This window comes from Bos javanicus, chromosome 15 (assembly GCF_032452875.1).
Source record: "Bos javanicus breed banteng chromosome 15, ARS-OSU_banteng_1.0, whole genome shotgun sequence".
In the NCBI taxonomy this organism is placed as follows: domain Eukaryota; kingdom Metazoa; phylum Chordata; class Mammalia; order Artiodactyla; family Bovidae; genus Bos; species Bos javanicus.
In genome coordinates this window covers 15,455,909-15,472,778 of record NC_083882.1, presented here as the reverse complement: position 1 = coordinate 15,472,778, position 16,870 = coordinate 15,455,909, and the positions used below count along the sequence as shown (strand labels likewise).

Here is a 16,870-nt window from a genome sequence, read left to right as displayed (position 1 = left end):
TAGGAAGGCTGATACTGCCTTTATAAATCTGAGAGCTGAAACTACCATTTATGTGTGCCCTTGATCTATGACCAGTTACATAATGTCTCACATTGGAAAATATTAGGAAAATGGATAAAGAAATCATTGAAATTAGTTTTACTTTGATTCTTCCTGAATCTATTGGGCTCCAATAGGTTATCTGAAGTAACTGGATCTCAGAATAAGGGTGTATGCACCTAGATCGGGCCCTTGGGTATGAGTTATAAGCCCTTTATATATTAAAAAGTTTTATTATGATTAATTGCTACTTCTTTTCCTCAAGACTTTACCCATTACCCCAAGAACTAGTTTTGGAAATCTAAATAATGCTTCTCACCTCTGTAAGCACATTTTCACGTAGTTTTAGCACTCAAATGTGTCCCACCACGTATTATTACTGATCCAATCACTCACAGCCTGAATTTCCTTAGCTTTGAATAACCCAGTATTTCCTTCCTATATCAACATTGCTATGAAGAAAATTGAAAATCAATGTGAAGGCACTTTAGAAATTCAAAGCTGGAGATAAAAACATTTCAGTATTATGAGAGGCTTTTAAAAAACACTAGTCAAGGGGCTTCCCTGGTGGTTCAGTGGTTAAGACGCCATGTTCCCAATGCAGGGGGCCCAGGTTTGATCTCCAGTCAGGGAACTAGATCCCACAACTAGGACCCAGCACAGCCAAATTAAAAACAAAAAACAAAAAACACTTGTCAAAGTATTCAAACATCAATGTAAATTGCTCAGTTGGGAAAAACCCAAAAACACAGGGCATAAACTTGGTCAAGACCTGGGCTGTAATTCCAGTTCTCCTCTGGACTCAGGTTAACCTGTGTCCAAGCTTCCACTGAGGATCCTAGAGAAGGGAGTTTAAATAAATGCCAGTGATAAATAAGTTATTTTTGCTTTAAAGGTTTTACCTCTAACCCTACCAAGCTCAACATCATTTACAATAGAGGAATCCTATGAATGGGTCTCTATCTGTAAAAGATTCAATTCCCAGTCTTACATTTTCTATCAAAATGATAACCTTAAAAATCCTAGCCAAGGTTTAGGAAAACTTCATTTCCCAGCTGTGTAAACACTCCCACTTCCTGTATCCATATCCTCGTATTTCTAAAAGTTTTATTCCATATATTGTTTGATGTTAAACTCTCCCAGGCTTTGCATCTAGTGAGTATCAGTGTGCAAACTCGCTCTCCCTCAAGAGAAACATGGCAGCTGCGAATCCACAACACAGGTGAATGCCACATGCTTCCTGGGCACACTTAAGAAGCTCTTTCTTACCTGGGGCTGAGAGAAAAGAAGGGGCAATCCCAAAGTGAGAGGGGCCCCATGCTCCCTCACACACGCACTCAGGGTGCTTTCCGCTTGACAACACTCCTCTGTACCAACACAGTGGTCCAAAATGGAATCCCTTTAATCTTTCATCACACTTTTCAAAAGATAGGAGACATCATGAATTAACTGACTTGAGATATGAGGAGAAAAAGTTTACAAAGAAATACAACACACAGAAGAAAATATGCAATGTTTTACTAGCTGCATACATTTCAACAAACAAGTTGGGGACACAGATTTGGCTATTTGGATTATTAAAAATATTTATTACAAGGTTTCTTTTCCTATATTTAAGAGAAAACACATGACTGGAAATATTGAGATGGAAACTGGGTTAAACCAATTCCCAAGTCCTTATCAAGTAATTAATCAATAAAGGAAAAGATACTTTGGAACTAAAAATTAGGGAAGCCTATACACAATTTAGATAGGGGTGGGAGAGAAAAATAAATCAAAATGAAGTCAGATCATTTACATTTTATAGCCTTCAATTCAGCACATAAAACTGTACTATTTAATGTATTTCTCCATGAACTTTTTGTGAAATTCAGATCGAAGCGTATCATTTACAAATCTTTTGTCTTTCTTCTGATCATCTACACCTTTTGCACAGTTCTTGAAAACAACGTCATCATCCCACCTGAAAGAAAAAAATAGAACAATACCTGTATCAAGAGCTAAAAACATTATGTGAACTGCAAAGCTTCCTCATGCTCAACATGCACATCATTTGATGCTGCAATTATACCCAAAAGAATAAGTAATTTTTAAGAGGCGGTTGGCTTGCTTTTTTAACAGGAAGAGTAATCCCTATTTTAGAATACACACAACATTCTTATTCTTCCAGTATAAGAAACTTTGAGTTAAAAAAGCAGAAGTTGCATAAATATTTAATGTTTTCAGGTCTAAAACAAAGACGCAGCAACCTGGCATTACCCTGATTAGTATGAACAGGTCTCAAGGATAACTGGGCAAGTCACTATAGTTAGATTATGTGGTTTTAAGGATTTTATATATACTCTGTAACCATTTAACAATGTAGGGACAAAAGAAGAAATTATTAGGGTATAATAATTAAGGCTCATATGTTGGCCCACATCTACATTAACCACAAGGAAAGAGCAGCTGAAGAGCTTAGGGCAGAACTCTAGTTAAGCTTCTCTTGGTTGGCTTTCATAATGTATAAACTTAAAGAAAAAAAAAACAAACAGGCAGCCCGGGATGGGCTTAAACACATATTTTAGAGAAAATAAAGACTATTATTTCAAAATATCATCTAGCATATACAACACAAACTCATACATGCAATATATGAGTTCTCATAAGTATATATCAAATGAAAGGCTACACAATGTGTGTGAGTGTGGATGTACGCACGTCAGAGGAAACTGCACATGGAAAATCAGCAAAGAACATGGGCATCTTTGAAAAGTGTTTTAAATCATCACTGGCGCAGTGCAGAGAAATGTGAAAAGCTGAGCAGAGATAGGTCAAACATGATCTGCAAATTAAGAGATGTTTCAACCTCCAAACATTTCTATCTGTACCAAACAAGGTAGAACCACCATATAGTTTAATACAACCAAAAAACTACACATACAACTTGTATTTATATATAATCTGTACTGTATACATATATATAAAATCCCAAACTTATTTACTGTACAATACCTTCTTTTAACTTTGAAGTTGGCCTGAGGCTGGGATGGGCCAGTGAGATTAAGAAGAGGGTTTCCACTCAGAATGTTTTCCATACGAATCCTTTCTTCTTCAGCCTTTTGTTCTTGTTCCTATCAATAATATGGGAAGATTTATAAGGAAAAGATTCATTTACTTATATTAACTCTGGCGTCAATCTTATTATCATAACTCATATTTTAAAAGACTGTTAGGATTTTTAGAGGGAGATGGGATACGCATCAAGATAGCATTGCTTTTGTTTTTAAAGATATACCAAAAAAGTCCTACTGAAATAATTTGGGACTTTCATTATAAATATTTCATGTTTGTTATCACTCATTAGTCTCTTTCTGACTCTGAAATTCTTGGGTTGCATATTTATTTAAACATATTTTCTTTCTTGAATTACATACAAAATTACGTAATTGCTTAAGAGAGTATATCACTAAACATTCTAATCATTTAAGAACATGTTTAAACATCAAAAAGACACATTAGGCAAAGCAATTTATCTCAATTTCTAAAGAAGGGTTAATACAGCAGATTATAAATAATCTTTTGACTCAATAACAATGTAAACTAGCATCTCTAGGACTGGTGACAAGTTATTATTAACCAAGAGCAGTTTCCTATTATTTCCTTTAGAGTTACTGGTTGACTGCCACACATAGCACTGGGGAAAAAAGGTGCCGACTCTTTCCAGACTCAAGTACCAGGTGCATGGTTTCATGACCACAGGTATACAGGATGGACAGCGTGTGGTTTACTCAAATCCAACCGTCTTGTTTTGTAAATAAATTTTACTGGAACAGTCTCATTCATTTATTTATGTTTCCTATGGCTGCTTATCCTACAATCAGCTGAGTTGAAAAGTTGCAACAGAGGCTATGTGGTCTGCAAGCCTAATATAGTTATTATCTAGTCTCTTGCCTGGAAAATCCCATGGACGGAGGAGCCTGGTAGGCTGCAGTCCATGGGGTCACTAAGGGTCGGATACGACTGAGCGACTTCACCTTCACTTTTCACTTTCATGCATCGGAGGAGGAAATGGCAACCCACTCCAGTGTTCTTGCCTGGAGAATCTCAGGGACGGGGGAGCCTGGTGGGCTGCCATCTATGGGGTCACACAGAGTCGGACATGTAAGCAGTAGCAGCAGCAGTCCTTTATAGGAAGTTTCCCAGCCCCTAACATAGGCTGACTGGTTTGAAAATGTTTTCAAACACCTCAGCCACTAGAGGTGCCACTAGAAAGCGAGACAAGGAAATAGGTACAAAACTGTCATTCTGACTCCAAAAAACACCAACACATGTTTGTACAAAGAAATCAGATGGATCTTGCAAAATTGCCAAGAATTTCTGTCTGATACGTTTATGCTCCAAATGCATTTAATTGTCTCTTTCTATATCCACAGCTGTTAGGAAGGCCAAAAGAATTTGGAATAGAATAACTGCCCTCTTGTGGTGTGCAGATGTAAGAATGGTCTGATAGTTCTACTGGAGTTTTGCTATCCTATACCAAATTTTGACACGAATTGTATCTTTAATGTTTTTATTCTTCCAATCTGAATTCTAGCTGTCTTCAAAGCCTATCCCCAATTCTACCTCTTTCCTCAATTCTTCCCTGGCCCTTCTGACCCACATGAATTCTACCTCCCTAGGTTCCAAGCATTAACCTACATCAGTCTTTTTCCTTTTTTTAAACAGAACAATTCTTGGTTCAAATAAAATCTTACACAGAAGCCCACTTAATAAAAAAAAAAAAAAAAGTGCTCTATTCTGGTTGAAAGTGGAGGCACAATAGATCTACTTGAGTGTGCGAAATTCAACATGTTCAAAATATAACTCATCATTTCTTTTCTCTCCACTGAAACATGCCCATCCTTCTGTGTTCCCTGAATTAGTGCATGGCACTCACACAGACCCAGGAACTGTCATAGCTAATTGGTCCCTCTTCTTTGGTCAATTTTATCTCCCTGATAGCATGCAAGAATCTCGGAACAGGATATGAGGATTATTGATACAGCCCTCTAATGAGTTCTTTCTTGCATTCTCCACACTTTGGCCAGAGTAATCTTTCTAAAGATTTGTTACTACTATGGGTAATACTACTATTGTTACTACTATGGGTAATTATGCAATAAAGGTACATACCATGGATCCTATTTAATTATCTGTTTTTGAGTTAGACATTCTTTCCTTCCAAATGGAGTGGGGACTCAGAAAAGCTAGGTTACATAAAATTTATTGACAGATAGCCTCAGCAAGTACCTGGAAAGAAGGCTGGGGCAGAAGACAAGGACAGAGGTAAAGATGGCTTCATTATATCTGTGGGTTCTTCCTAGGTAATGACTATATCTAGTCATCTTTGATTCTTCTGACACTTAACAGACATTGACTAAATAAATAACTCATTTATTTTTCACAAATAAATGAGTGAAGAATAATTTAATGATTAGGCCTAAAGCATGTGTGAACCATCTCAAAAGAATTTTTAACAGAACTAGGAGACTTAGGGGAGAAAGTGATGGCACCCCACTCCAGTACTCTTGCCTGGAAAATCCCATGGACGGAGGAGCCTGGTAGGCTGCAGTCCATGGGGTTCTCGAGGAGTCGTACATGACTGAGCAACTTCACTTTCACTTTTCACCTTCATGCATTGGAGAAGGAAATGGCAACCCATTCCAGTGTTCTTGCCTGGAGAATCCCAGGGACGGGGAGCCTGGTGGGCTGCTGTCTCTGGGGTCGCACAGAGTCGGACACGAATGAAGTGACTTAGCAGCAGCAGCAGGAGACTTAGGATGTCACTGAATTTACCAGATTTATAGACCTACAGGTGCTGTAATATCTAGACCTGGCAAGGATGATTTCTAATATAAGGTGCTACTACTTAAATTAAAAAACATTTCTGCTATAGTTTATGTAGTAAAGAAGATGCAAAAACATTTAATATGTTGGTTTTACCTTCCTGGCCTGCTCTTCAGCTCTTTCTTTTTTAATTTTTTCCAGCTCGGCAAGAAGAGCTGCAGTATCGTCATCATCACTCTCCTCTTCAAAATCTTCATCTTCATCTTCCTCCTAAAAAAGAATGGTGATGGCCCAGGAGGTTAGACATAAGGCATAAGTCATATGTTTTCCATAAAAATGGCATTTATCGAATCTTTGGAGCAGGAATTTTCCCTGGGAAAGATAAATGTAGCTAAATACAATTAGAATCAGCAACCAAACAAAAAGTAAAATAAAACCTCACAAGTAGCTTATGATTACTTACTAAAATGTATTTTTAAATATATTTTAAACATTATAGCAGCAAATAGTATCTTTCAAATTTACATGAACAAGAATTTACATACGAAAATATCTGTAAAACTAGAAAAAGAACACTTTATACTGACACACACTAACTACATACTTTGAGGATCAAAATAGTTTTATATTGCTCAAAACAACTAGGAAATCAGGATAATTTAAAGTACAAAAAAGGGTGTTAAATTCTCAGAGTAAAATAATTTCAAATGAATAACCATTAAATCTCACTTAAAACTGAGTTCCTTATATGAATTACTATGTTAATTTTTAATTTAGTCAATCAATTATAGAATTACTAACATATAGTTCATTCTGAAGGAGATCAGCCCTGGGATTTCTTTGGAAGGAATGATGCTAAAGCTGCAAATCCAGTACTTTGGCCACCTCATGCGAAGAGTTGACTCATTGGAAAAGACTCTGATGCTGGGAGGGATTGGGGGCAGGAAGAGAAGGGGACGACAGAGGATGAGATGGCTGGATGGCATCACTGACTCGATGGACGTGAGTCTGAGTGATCTCTGGGAGTTGGTGATGGACAGGGAGGCCTGGCGTGCTTCGATTCATGGGGTCGAAAAGAGTTGGACACGACTGAACGACTGATCTGATCTGATCAGTCACTTGCTAGCTTGCTATGCTGTGCTATGCTATGCTTAATTAGATGCTACCCTTGAAGACTTTTCCCTGTACATAGAAAACTGCAAACTTAGTGGGACCTAAATTTGAATGTTAATGAAAGTGCCAATCCTTAAAAGCCTTCCACTTAGATCACATGTCTCCCTAAACACAGAGGGAGCCATTATGCTCACTGAACATGTGGAAGGGGCATCACTGGTTGAGAATACGGAAAGGTCCCTATGTTCACTGGAGGGGATGCTATTGATGAAGAGCCCAGTCTGAAGAGGTAGAGCTAGCCAATTTCCATGGTTTAATACCAGGAATTATTTTTTAGGGAAGCACACCTTTTTGGCTCTCCAGAGATCAAACTTGAAATGTGATTAACAAGATAATGCCTTCTTTGTTTTAAAATAGACTACAAAGTTTAGCACTGAAGTCAGAGTTGTAACTGAATAACAGTACGTAAATACAAATTGCTTCTTAAAGCTAAAAGAATAAAAAAAGTATTTCAGAAAAATGGTAAGTAAATTACTACATGGAGATAAGAGGAAGAAATAAACATACATCTGTTAGTGGATCATCTGCATCAAGGTTGGCAGCAGGAATCTGGTCCAGTCGAGGCTTCTTTGACACTGAAGAGGAGGTTGTATGTTCTGGGAGAAAACAAACATTAGTTAACTCACTGAATCAAATCCTGCATTTCCTGTAACATTTTAGGGACTTGGGGGCACAAAGAGCTTTTAGGTCTTAAACATGACAGTAAGGATTATAACAACAGTGGCAGGCAAATAAGTCCTTGACAAATATTTGCTGAATGAGTTAACAAAAGTATTGATTTTAGTATGGGAACTGTAGCCTCAGGAAATTTAGGATATAGTTTACACATGCTAGAAATAAAAATGGAAGAATTTCAAAGACAGAAACCATGGGGCCTTAAAAAGTCTGGCTGCTGTAAATAGTCAAAACCTCCTTAATCTGAATTGAAATAACAGTTGCTAAATATCCCCTAGCTCTTTCTAAAACAGAAACATAAAAAGATGAAATTGGTATCAATTTCATTATCATCTCTAATCCAATCCAATGTAATCTAATCCAATCAATCCAATCCAATCTTTAAAGAAACTGCTATAGCTTTCACCGCACATTTAAAAGCAAACAAACAAAAATGATAATCCATTCCTATTACCACATGAAAGAAAAACTACTGTCAACACAATGTTACGAGAGAGATGTCTAAGATAGAATTGGTACCTCGGGTTGGCCGATCTCTGTTTTTTTCTCTTGCAGCAGCTCTCTCTCTCTCCTCCAACTCTCTCCTGAAGTCACGGTTTCGAACCTCTTCAGGGGCATCCTGAGTGGTCTGTCTAAAGTAGAAACAAGACAAGGCAAAGTCACTTCTAAAAAACACACAGCTGTAGTAATGGAAGACAATTCAAGAAACGCAACTTCATCCTGAGTCCCTAAAGCAGAAAACTCCACTAGGGGAATCAACAAAATCATTATCCGAAGGTTACTAACAGGCATCCTGTGATGTCAAAAACCTCAAACTAAATCAACAACCTTTAAGAACCTCAAACTAAATCAACATACTTTCCCATAGTAAGGCAGCAGGTTGATCAAAACGCCTTTACTTTTTGTTAGTATGCTAACTCAGGGCTTGTTACAGCAACACTTTTAATCTCATACTGATCAGTATTGATAGTGCTTGTTCCTCCTGAGAGAATATATTATTAGTCATTGTTCAATCAACATATAGAAATTCCTGGTTAACTGGAATTTCTGCTTAAGGAATATCTGGTAGCATCTTAAAATCATGGAGCATAATTTTGGGTGTCAGAAACACTACTACATTCTACTCCTATGAAAATAGATAACTTGAGTGATAATAACCCAAACACGCTATCTCATGACCACATCATTTAACAGATTTGGTCTTGCTTGTGAAACAAAAAATAAAAGGTTTCATTACCTATATTTTATCTTTGTATGAGAGGGTAGGTCTCTGCTTGAATACTGCTTTGAGAGCTGGCTCAAATCACCCTCACCTTTTCCTCTTCCACCTCTTGCAGGTTCAAAAGTTGGCCGAGCTGCTGTTGTCATCTTTTATGCTTTGAAGAAAAACAGTGCCAAGTTATTTTCAATATGACAAACTCTCATTTTGAAAAGCATTAATCTATATCCATCCTTGTGAAATAATGTCCCTAGCTCATTCCCTCAAACATCAGTGACCCCTGGCAATCCACCAAGTTTAAGTTTCTGTCATCTGTGAAATGGGGATATTCCTCAAAAGGTTATTAAATCAGGAGACTTGACACATCAAAACCCTTGTAAAATACAGTACAGCCATGTCTGAGTTTTAAACATCTCCACTCAACCTCATGCCACCAGACTCCTTACTCTCATTTCATCTAAACCTCACACAGCAGAACAGGCTAACAACTACAAAAGCAGAGACATCTTAAAAAAAAAAAAATCACCGACAAAGTTACTGAGTGTTCTAGGAAAAAAGTGTGTTAAACTTCAGTGACAGTTACATAGGCCTATATCTCCAACAATCTTTTGTTGATCAAATTTCCTCCAGCAGCAGCCAACATAATATAAATCAGATCTTTTCCAAGTTACAATTTAAGAAATGCTGGAAACACAAGAGCCCACCCTCAAAGAACGCTAATAACCAAAAATTAGGGACCCGTTTGTGGTTACTGAAACATCCTCAAGCGTCAGAAAAGCAACTGTCGGGGAAACTGGGGGAAATGATATACTTCTCTAGATTTTCCGGGAAAAAAAAAAAAAAGGGAGAGCGATGTATCCAGAGAGACACAGAAACAGCGTTGCAGGCCGCTGGGGAGCACCGCCGCCTCCCTCCAAAGATAGTCATCCCTGGGGCGGGGCGTTCACCTCCGGGCTGTCACAAGGAACTCGCTGACTCTTTACCCCTATCCCAGGGGGCGAGGGGTGGCCCTCTGCAAAGATGCCTTGGCGCTGCGCTCTCGGCGGCCGGCCGGAGACCACGGACACGGTCTTTAGGCGCGGAGCCCCACCACTAGTGCGCAGCTCCGCCGCCTCCTCCGCCTTTACGGGCTCTCTGACTCCGCCCCCAGCTGCCCCTTCCGGCCCCACTGACAGCCGGCTCTCCCCACCGGCAGACCCGGGCCTCCGCGGCCTAAACCGGGTTAGCTGACTCCGCCCCTAAATGCCCTTTCCGGCACCACCCACAGGCCGCTTTCCCCGTCCGGCCCCTCTGGGGCCCGCTTGGTCCGCACTGGATTCTCTGCCTCCGCCCCCAACTGCCCCTTTCCGGTCCCACCCACACTCGACTTTCCTCGTCTGGAACTCTGGCGCCTCCAGGGCCCACACCGGGTTCTCTGCCTCCGCCGCCAACTGCCCCTTACGGTCCAACCCACACTGTGCTTTCCTCTTGCCGCTCACTTTGGCCGAACTCCGACGCCGCTACCTCCGGAGATCATACAGACGCCATCATGACTCTCCGCTCCCAGAAACCTCTGCACCCGCGGCCAAAAAAAGAGCCCAAGACCCGGAAGCAAACCCCAAGCTCTTCAGCCGCCCGCGGACACAAGGACCAATCAGCGGAGACCAAGATGGAAGTCGAAGTGACGACACAAGGGGCGGGGCTGAAACAGCCCAGGGGGCGGGCGTTTGAAATCAGTGCTTTAGAGTAGACCTTGAATGTCGTTTTGTAGCTTCGGGAGCCAATTAATGTCTCTTCCGTCTTTTCCTTTTCCGACCCCCTCCCAGATTCCTTCATTCCGGTACTGCGTGAACGGAGAGCCCCGGGTAGCCGACACCAAGTCCCCGGCTAGCGAGAGAGCATAGAAAAGGATTACACCAAACTGTTTAAATCCAACGGCTCCTGCTTCCTTTCTCCTGAGCTAGACCCAACAAGCCTAGAGAGTTGGGCTACGGAAAGTAGTATTTGCATTTAATTGGATATGAAGAAAGAACAAATATGTACGGGGGCAACCACGATCTTTATAAAGGTACCATTCCTGCAAAAATATTAGTCTTCACAACGAAGGTTGTATTCTTAATGTTCGTTAAAATTTTTACTTTTTAAAAAAGCCTAAGTTCTAGTGGGAGGGGAGGTGTCACTATTTATCGAGATTCATTTATATACTAACCGACACTGAACGTTTAGAACGGTGGCCCAACTGCCAGGAGCCCTAGACGCAGTTACTATTGTAAGATGGCTACTCATGAGTTAGGTGAAGTTTTCATAAGGTAACGAACAGGAAAATTAAAAAATCACCAATCGTCCTAACTCCTTCCCCCACCAAAAGCCCTCTGGGAGCATGGATTTTGTTTGCCTTTTTAGTTCAACTTGGTATCTAATCACATAATCCTTGGCCACAGTAGGTGCTCAGTAAATATTTGTTAAACAAATGAAAATTCAACTCCCCCGACCTTAGTTTCAAATGTAAAGAGCTCATAACATCGAACAGAAAAAAGCTTCCCCCACTCACGCCCCCAGAACTCTTTCTTTGAACTTTAAATGAAACAAAGCATTAGAAAAAGTCCCTTCCCTCATAAAATTCAAGTTGCTAATCTTGATTTTTCTTACCAAAGGTATTAATTACTCTCCTAACCTGCCACATCTCGGTAAAGGACACTACTACCATCAGGCTAGTTACTCAAACCGGAATCCCAGGGCTCCTGCTTAAATTCCTTTTCCTTCACTTTTCTCATCTCATTTACTTTCAAGTCTTCCCAATTCTACTTTCAGCATATACCCCCAATTTCATTCCACTGCCTTAGTCCAAGCCACCATCATTTTCTACCTGGAGTGTAATTGTCCCCTAATGATCTTCCTGCTCCCACTTTTCTCCTACAGTTAACTTTGCATATAAAAGTGAGAGTGATCTTTTAAAATCGTGAACCAGGTAATGTTACTGTTCTGCATAAAAATTCACTGCACTTAGAATGAAAATCAAATTTCTTAATGTGACCTGACCTGAGAGTTCTTAGGGTTTGGTTCCTACCTACCTCCCTGGCTTCACTTCTGATCATCGTCCTACAGCTCTAGCCGCAGGCAACACTGCGTGTCTGTTTCACAAACTAGATTTCTTTGCACTAGCTTTTCTCTGTCGTATGTGCCTCAGTATTACCGTTCTTCAAGTTTCAACTCAAAGACGACCTCCTCAGGTTTCCCCTGACATCTACACCCCCATCCTGCCAGTACACAAATAGCATCACATCACCCTATGTTAACTAAACACTTCTGAATTTATTGTTTCATTGTTTATTTCCTTGTTTCTTGTCTGAGAGGCAGCATAGCAAAGTCATTAAGAGAAAGGAACCTAATAGCCAGCCTGTTTTGGTTCTGAAATCTAGATCTGCCCTTTCCTAACTAACTTCAGGCAAGATATTTACCCTTTCTGTGCCCTCAGTTTCCTCATGTATTAAATGGGAATAATTCTAGTTTCCACCTCATAATGTTATAAGAATTAAGTGAATTAATACTAGTGCTTAAAATTCTCAGCAAACAATATTTGCTAAACAAATGTTAATTATTATTATTAATAATATTTTTATTATTATTGTCTATCTTCCTGTATTAGAACATAAGTTCCAGGAAAGCAGAAACCTTGTCTCTCTTGTTCACTGGTGTATCCTCTGCATATAGAACAGTGCTTGGCATGTAATAGGTTCTGAGTAAGTATCTGTTGAATGAATGAATGAAGTGGAGGAATGACATAAATGGCAAGGTGGTGACACAAATATAGAAAACACTCCTGGTTTTTTATTAATATATTCCAACTTATCAGCCCCAAGTCAGTCACCTGGATTCGTTTGTCTCCCATTCAACCACATAATCTTTTGATCGCCAACCATGATTGTATAACCACCCCTGTAGTTTCATTAACACCAACTTAAATATAATTAGCCCACAAAATTAAAAGCTTTAGCCTAAATGGTCTGAAAGTATTAATAAGGAAAAGAAACTAAAAAGTTTGCTTAAATAATTTTAAAATATTAATGAAAAGCCAAAACTCTAAAATTTTTTTATTTAAATGACTTGAAAATATTAGATAAAGTAAGATTAATTTAAAAACTTAATTCGCCCATTCAGCTGGCAAAAAGCATACATAACCAAGAATCCTCATTTTAAACCCATTTACACAAAAATTTAGGTGAGCCCTTTATTCTACCCAGCAATCCTCTTACACTCTCCTAATTGCTTGTTTTCCCACTCTGCATTATTATAATTTGCAACATTCCCCTTTCTTCAAATCTACACACCTATTCCATCCTTCTTTCCTTCATTTTGTTTCCCAGGAATGGATAATCATCTGACTTCCCTGAGAAAATAGAAGCTCTTTTTCTCAGAGGACTCCTCATCTCTCCCCAGCAGATGTACTGAGCTGCTTTTGACTGTGTCCTTACATTGAGCTTTCCGTGTATTGGAAGAGGTGAACACGCTGTTGAAAGTGAAAGTGAAGTTGCTCAGTCGTGTCCGACTCTTTGCGACCCCATGGACTGTAGCCTGCCAGGCTCCTCTGTCCATGGGATTTTCCAGGCAATAGTCCTGGAGTGGATTGCCATTTCCTTCTCCAGGGGATCTTCCCAACCCAGGGTCTCCCACACTGTAGACAGATGCTTTTACTGTCTGAGCCACCAGGGAATTCACTGTTCGGGAACCCTAATCCTCTCCCTTGTGCTCTGGGTCCAGATCCCTGCAGCCTTCCCTAAAACAGTGCCTGGCACCAATAGGTGCACATAAATGTTTTCCAAATGAATGAATGAGTGAATCCATGAGAGAGTGAGTGAACGAGTTTTAACAGGAAAAAAAAATCACATTTGCTGCAAAAAGTTATTATCTTAATCTTTATATGTCCTTATACTTTAAAGGAGAAAAAAGTAATTTTTATTCTGCTAGTCTGAAATCCAGATTTAAAGTGAAGATACACCAAGACCCAGAAAGACGTTGTTTTTAGGAAAGAATCTCTAAATGAAAAATCAAGTGATTAACAGGCTCTATAAGTACTATCAGAATTTTAATTCAATCAGCCCACCCCTAATTGGATCACAGATCTAATTCAATCAAACTTCCCTTCTCTTCCTCACTTCTAGTAAACCCTCTCATTTACAAAGTTACCAGCCCACAAACTGTGAAACTTTTGCTTGAAAATGAAGGAAAAAACCTAGTGGTCAGAAGTTAGAAATCACATTTCAAAAATAAAAATATCAATGTAATAATATCAAAAATGTAAAAAATCACATTTAAAAAATAAAGTAATATAAAAAATCTGAAAATGACTGATTTTTATAAAAAGTTATTGCTCTAACCTGTTTTGAAAAGTGAAAGGAATAGAAAAATAAGCTTACTTTCTATCAACAAAATCCTGTTTTTAAATGCAGATGCTTTGGATACCAGAGAGATGCTTTCCCAGCAGTAACCTCAAGATGAAATTTGCTGAGGATCCAGACTAGATTACTGGACCATATTATAGTTGAATCACCTCTTACTTAATCTGAGCACTTTGCTGCTTCACTAGCTAGCCAGTCTGTTATTAATTAAACAATTAAAAACAAACATTAAGAAACAGTCAAACAACTAAAATATAGAAAATAAAGGCTAGAAAAAGATATGCTAGGCAAATTCTAAGCAACAACAATAAAGAACTTTATGTAGCAATATTAATTATAAAAAGTATTCTTTAGTGTAGCATTAACAAGGACACTTACATGGACATCATATTGCATCACAGATATCTAAGATATTAACAAATTAACATTGATACACAGAAGATTGTGTGTAGAATATATGCTTATTGCATTTATATATGCATATGTATTTATATATTGCATTTATATTTATCTAAGATATTAACAACAAATTAACATTGATACACAGAAGATTGTGTGTAGAATATATGCTTATTGCATTTATATATGCATATATATTTATATGTTGCATTTATATTTATATGTAAAATCATTTAACCAAAAAAGAGAATACACATTCTTTTTGATAAACAATGAATATGTACAAAATTTAATCAAGTATAAAGTCCCTGAATAAATTTCAATAAATGCCTATGTATTATCTTTAAATGATAGTATTTAATCTTGCCAGTTTTTTAACTTTATATAAATGAATCATATATGTTCTTTGGTGTTTTGTTCCTTAATGTCTATTATGTGTAGCTGTGATATATAGAATTTCACTGCATAAAAATGCATCCTATAACTTATTTTAATGGTTATGTTTTCAGTGTATTATAAATAATGCCACCTTGAACATTCTTGGAAATGTGCAGAGCTGTATGTGTATACTTTTCATATATATATAATCCCGTCATCAAGATAAGAATTCTCCTTGTCCCATAATCCCACTTGATACTGTACACTTGATATTGTCCAACTTTTCAATTTTAGCTCATCTGGTGAGTGCATAGTGATATCTTAATGGGGTCTTAATGTGCATTTCCTTGAGTACTAATTACCTTTCATGTGTTTATTGTTCATTTGGATTTCTTTTATGAGGTGTCTGTTCAGTCTGTTGAAATGTTTTTTTCTTATTGATTTCTGTGAGTTCTTAATACTTTGGGCAACAGTTCTCTGTCACTTATTTTACATAAATTGTAAAATAAGCAATGTAAAAATTTATGTAAAATTTATGTAAAAATTTACATAAATTTTTTCATTCTTCTTCACAAGGAGCTTTATGTAGCAATATTATCAAAAGCATTCTTTAAGTAGTATAGCATTAACAAGGACACAAAGATAGGCATCTTACTGCATCACAGAAATCCACTAGGAAATTAACTCCAAATTAACAACATTGAAACACAGAAACAATATGTGTATAGACATTTATGCTTATTGCATTTGGCTTTTTGGTATATTTTAACATATAAAAATTAATACCAGGGAATTTCAATTTATTAATTTTTTTTTCCTTTTTGCTTAGTGCATGGTATTTCTTGGTTAAAAAATTCTTCCCTACTTTGAGATTACATTGATATTCTCGGATATTATCTTCTGAAAATTTTATACTTGGGCCTTTCACAGTTCTACCAGGAGTTCATTTTTGTATATGGTATAATAGAAGAGTCTTAGAATCTGATAAAGCAAGTCTTCTCACCTTGTCCTTCTTTTATGAGTGCTTTGCTATTCTCTGCCTTTTGCACTTTAAAATTTAAGTTGTCTTATTCTATGAAAATACTTCTGGGATTTTGACTGGGATAATGTTGAATCTGTAGATAAGTTTAAAACCCGATGTTTACAAAATTGAGTCTTCAAATCTATTATCAGGTTATGTCTTTTCCATTTATTTAAGTCTTCTTTAAGTTCCCTTAAGTAAAATTTATATTATCTTCATAGAAGTCTTGCAAATTTTTGTTAGCTTTAGCCTTAGATACTGTTTAATTTTTAATGCTATTGTAAATGCCATCTTTCTTAAATTTTAGTTGTCTAATTGTTAGTTGCTGGTATATATAAAGATAATTGTTTTTATATATTGCTGTTTAAGTTGAGACTGTTCTAAGCTCTTTTATTAACTAAGATAGTTCATTCATAGATCTTTTGGATTTTTTACATAAGTCATTTCTAGGAATAACAACAGCTTTGGTTCTCCTCCTCCTCCCTTCCCTTTTTTTCCTGCTTTCTTACATTGCATAAGACATCCAGGATATACTGAATAAAAGGTCACAGGCATCCTTGTCTTTTTTCCTGCTTTGAAAGAGAAAACTTTGAACTTTTAATTACTAAGTGTGATGTTTACTGAAGGTTTGGGGTAGATGCACTTTATTCAATTAGAAATTTACCTACAATTTATAGTTTGCTAAATGAATGGCAGATTTTATCAAATACTTCTTTGCATCTAATAAGATTATTTTTTAATCTTAGTGTGTGTTATTATATTTATTTATTTAAGTATCAACTA

At 37.6% G+C, this 16,870-nt stretch overlaps 3 protein-coding genes across 5 annotated transcripts in view; 2 read left to right on the top strand and 1 right to left on the bottom strand.

The window, feature by feature from the left end:
* Positions 1 to 1,540: 1,540 nt before the first annotated feature.
* On the bottom strand, positions 1,541 to 10,496 carry CWC15 (CWC15 spliceosome associated protein homolog). Of its 3 annotated transcripts, none has more exons than XM_061440176.1 (7): positions 10,393 to 10,496; positions 8,933 to 9,071; positions 8,215 to 8,327; positions 7,528 to 7,616; positions 6,004 to 6,117; positions 3,034 to 3,152; positions 1,541 to 2,002 (listed from the first exon to the last, which is right to left on the bottom strand). In XM_061440176.1, exons 2-7 carry the CDS (start codon positions 9,061 to 9,063, stop codon positions 1,873 to 1,875), a joined length of 696 nt encoding a protein of 231 aa, XP_061296160.1. In that variant the 5' UTR covers positions 9,064 to 9,071; positions 10,393 to 10,496; the 3' UTR covers positions 1,541 to 1,872. The 3 variants fall into 3 exon arrangements, with proteins under 3 accessions (XP_061296160.1, XP_061296162.1, XP_061296163.1); XM_061440178.1 differs by having other exon boundaries at positions 9,862 to 10,488; XM_061440179.1 differs by having other exon boundaries at positions 10,368 to 10,461.
* Positions 10,497 to 12,545: 2,049 nt separating this feature from the next.
* The window catches only part of LOC133261671 (lysine-specific demethylase 4D-like), a 38,081-nt gene continuing 33,756 nt past the window's right edge, over positions 12,546 to 16,870 (top strand). Inside the window, exon 1 of the mRNA XM_061440175.1 lies at positions 12,546 to 12,633. The gene's annotated coding sequence lies outside the window, so the exon portion shown is untranslated. The remainder of the gene's footprint in view (positions 12,634 to 16,870) is intronic.
* The window catches only part of LOC133261670 (lysine-specific demethylase 4D-like), a 29,096-nt gene continuing 24,773 nt past the window's right edge, over positions 12,548 to 16,870 (top strand). Inside the window, exon 1 of the mRNA XM_061440174.1 lies at positions 12,548 to 12,633. The gene's annotated coding sequence lies outside the window, so the exon portion shown is untranslated. The remainder of the gene's footprint in view (positions 12,634 to 16,870) is intronic.